The sequence below is a fragment of the Solenopsis invicta genome, chromosome 14 (assembly GCF_016802725.1).
Source record: "Solenopsis invicta isolate M01_SB chromosome 14, UNIL_Sinv_3.0, whole genome shotgun sequence".
Taxonomy (NCBI): domain Eukaryota; kingdom Metazoa; phylum Arthropoda; class Insecta; order Hymenoptera; family Formicidae; genus Solenopsis; species Solenopsis invicta.
In genome coordinates, this window is record NC_052677.1 from 3,981,935 (window position 1) to 3,984,625 (window position 2,691).

The 2,691-nt window shown below is 36.4% G+C and overlaps 1 protein-coding gene across 1 annotated transcript; it reads left to right on the forward strand.

Annotated features, from left to right (window-relative positions):
• Positions 1–1,427: 1,427 nt before the first annotated feature.
• On the forward strand, positions 1,428–2,489 carry LOC105202199 (putative nuclease HARBI1). Its single transcript, XM_026141867.2, has 2 exons — positions 1,428–1,905; positions 1,983–2,489. The coding sequence occupies exons 1-2, from the start codon at positions 1,654–1,656 to the stop codon at positions 2,487–2,489; spliced, it is 759 nt and encodes a 252-aa protein (XP_025997652.2). The 5' UTR covers positions 1,428–1,653.
• Positions 2,490–2,691: the final 202 nt, after the last annotated feature.

A 2,691-nucleotide genomic window follows, 5' to 3' on the forward strand; every position in this document is an offset into this window, starting at 1 on the left:
TAATCCCCACTGGTATAGGCCAATAGATCATCAAAATCGATGGAGTATTATGGTGTGGTGCGGCATTGTAAATGGTTATTTGATTGGACCTTATTTTTTTGAAGAGAACGTTGATAGACAGTTACTTATCGTTGCTAAGAGATCACTTACCAGGCTTATTAGAAGATGTTGACTTAGCAACAAGAGCAAGAATTTAGCTTCAACAAGATGGTGCTGCACCGCATTATGCACTCATTGTCAACTGCCTTTTTAATGCCAGTTACAATGACAGATGGATTGGACGAAGGGGTCCAGTTGAATGGCCTCCTTGCTCATCAGATTTGACGTCGCTTGATTTCTTTTTATGGGGATACTTGAAAAATGATGTTTTTGCTGAACGACCAATCACAAGAGATGATTTTATGGACTGCATTTGTAGAGCTTGTGCAGCCATTCCTAGAGCTACCCTGCTTAGAACTGTGGATAGTTTTCAAAACAAATTGCAGTTATGCCTCGAAGCCAACGGAGGTAATTTTGAACAATTACTCCGTGAGTAATTCATTTAAATTACAGTGTCAGTGAGAGGCGTGGGGACTCACGATAATCAAGCACCCCGACGTGAGAGGCAAGGGGACTCACGATAATCAAGCACCCTGACGTGAGAGGCAAGGGGACTCACGATAATCAAGCACCCCGACGTGAGAGGGAAGGGAACTCACGATAATCAAGCACCCCGACGTGAGAGGCAAGGAGACTCACGATAATCAAGCACCCTAAAGGAAACAGAACTTACTACGTCCACGTCGTTGTTTCCGGGTAACGCTAAAAGTAAGATGAAAGTGCTTTTGACCTTGATATGACCTTTAAAAGGTCAGGTCGAAAAACTAAACAATCCCTATGCTCATGTAAAAAGTGCCATTGTTTAAGAGCCCATTGTCAATAAACGGGTCCTGCGGTCAAAAATAGGATTTACTAATCAAAAAATGCGTTATGAGCCTCAAACAACCTGAAAATTGATCTCAAGGTCAAGCTAGTCAAAGTGATTAACACTTTTACAATTCATTGACTTTGTTTAAGCATTATGCACATTTGTGTTACCCAGAAAACCACGTCATTTCAGAAAAAGTACACCATATCGTTTTTTAGGTATTTCACCTTCATTTTTGACCTTTCCAAGGTCGCAAAAACAATTTTTTCATAAGACAAGTTTGATGTAAAATTTTCCGCTCTTTCGAAATCCGCAGTCAAAAATAAAATGTTCCATTTAAAAAAACCATCGTGACCTTGAAATAACCTTCAAAATTGACCTCAAGGTCAAAACCAATGGTACAATTGAATGACCCCCTCTGTCCTGGTCAACTTTTATCTAAACCATTTTTTTGTAGATACCGTTATTTGGAAGATATTCGGGTCCATAGACTAAAATGACTCACCCTGTATATGAAACAGAGATAGGCTTGAGATTGGAGAACCGTCTATAAATTTAGATTTTAAACTTTATGTTATAAAGATATGTTTTCAGAAAAATAGTTTAATAAATATTTGAACATTTTTCCTAAAAACTGATTATCACAATTTAAATAAAAAATAATGCTATTAATGAATATTACTTTGTAACTCTTAATAAAGAAATGTTTGTTGTTTTCCACTTAATATGACTCATTACAGATCAATATGCACAAAGTTCGACGTTGGAAAGGCAACTGTTTATTAAGGGTTGTGAAAGCATTATATAAATTGCGAAATGTATTTATATATTGGCCAACAAGGAAGAAAGCTGAACATACCTGGACAAAAATGGAACAACAATACCAGTTTCCAGGAATAATAGGTGCAGTAGAGGGCACACTCGTAAAAATAACTGCGCCTAAAGTACATCCTGAAGCATATATATGCAGGAAAAATTATCATGCAGTACAGCTACAAGTAAATGTGTTACTAATAATAATAATTAACTATGTGAATTCCAATGACAAATAATCATTTTCTAATGCATTGTGCAGGTTGTATGCGATGCAGAACTGCGATTCATTCACTGTTACGCGGGGCAACCAGGATCGGTTCATGATATGCGAACCTTTATGTATTCCGGATTGCAACAAAAATGTAATGAACATTTTTTTCCGGAAGACAGCCACTTACTCGGGGATGCAGCATACACGATACAACGACATATAATGGTGCCGTATAGAGATAATCACCTGACAGCGGCCGAAAATCGTTTCAACAAGAAATTGTCGTCTGCGCGAATGGTCGTAGAACGGTCTATTGGACTGTTGAAAGGACGATGGCGTTGTTTATTGGACAAACTTCCAATGACACGAACAGATTTAATACCGCGCTATATTATCGCATGTTGCGTTTTACACAATATTTGTTTATTGAGACGCGATGAAATAGAAATACCAATATTAATAGGAGATCCTCGAAATAATATGATTATAGAATTACATCCACTTGACGTAAATGTCGAAGATCGCAATGGAGGGGTCTTAAAACTGAGAATTTAACACGTAGATTCGTGGAATAATACACTGGAAGTAATTTAAGAAAAAAATTTGGTTAAGCAGATCTTGTTTATAATATTGTATATATAATATTATAATATGTATTTTATATTAATTATTAAATAACTTTTCAATTCTATAGACTATACAATATGGTTTATCAAATTTGAAACGCAATCTTAAACTAAAACTGAATAATGTCTCG

Excerpts from the sequence above, each read along its gene's own strand:
- LOC105202199 (XM_026141867.2), top strand. The coding sequence starts at position 1,654 with ATGCACAAAGTTCGACGTTGGAAAGGCAACTGTTTATTAAGGGTTGTG. Across the intron at positions 1,906-1,982 it reads ATCATGCAGTACAGCTACAA|GTTGTATGCGATGCAGAACT; the intron begins GTAAATGTGTTA and ends TGCATTGTGCAG.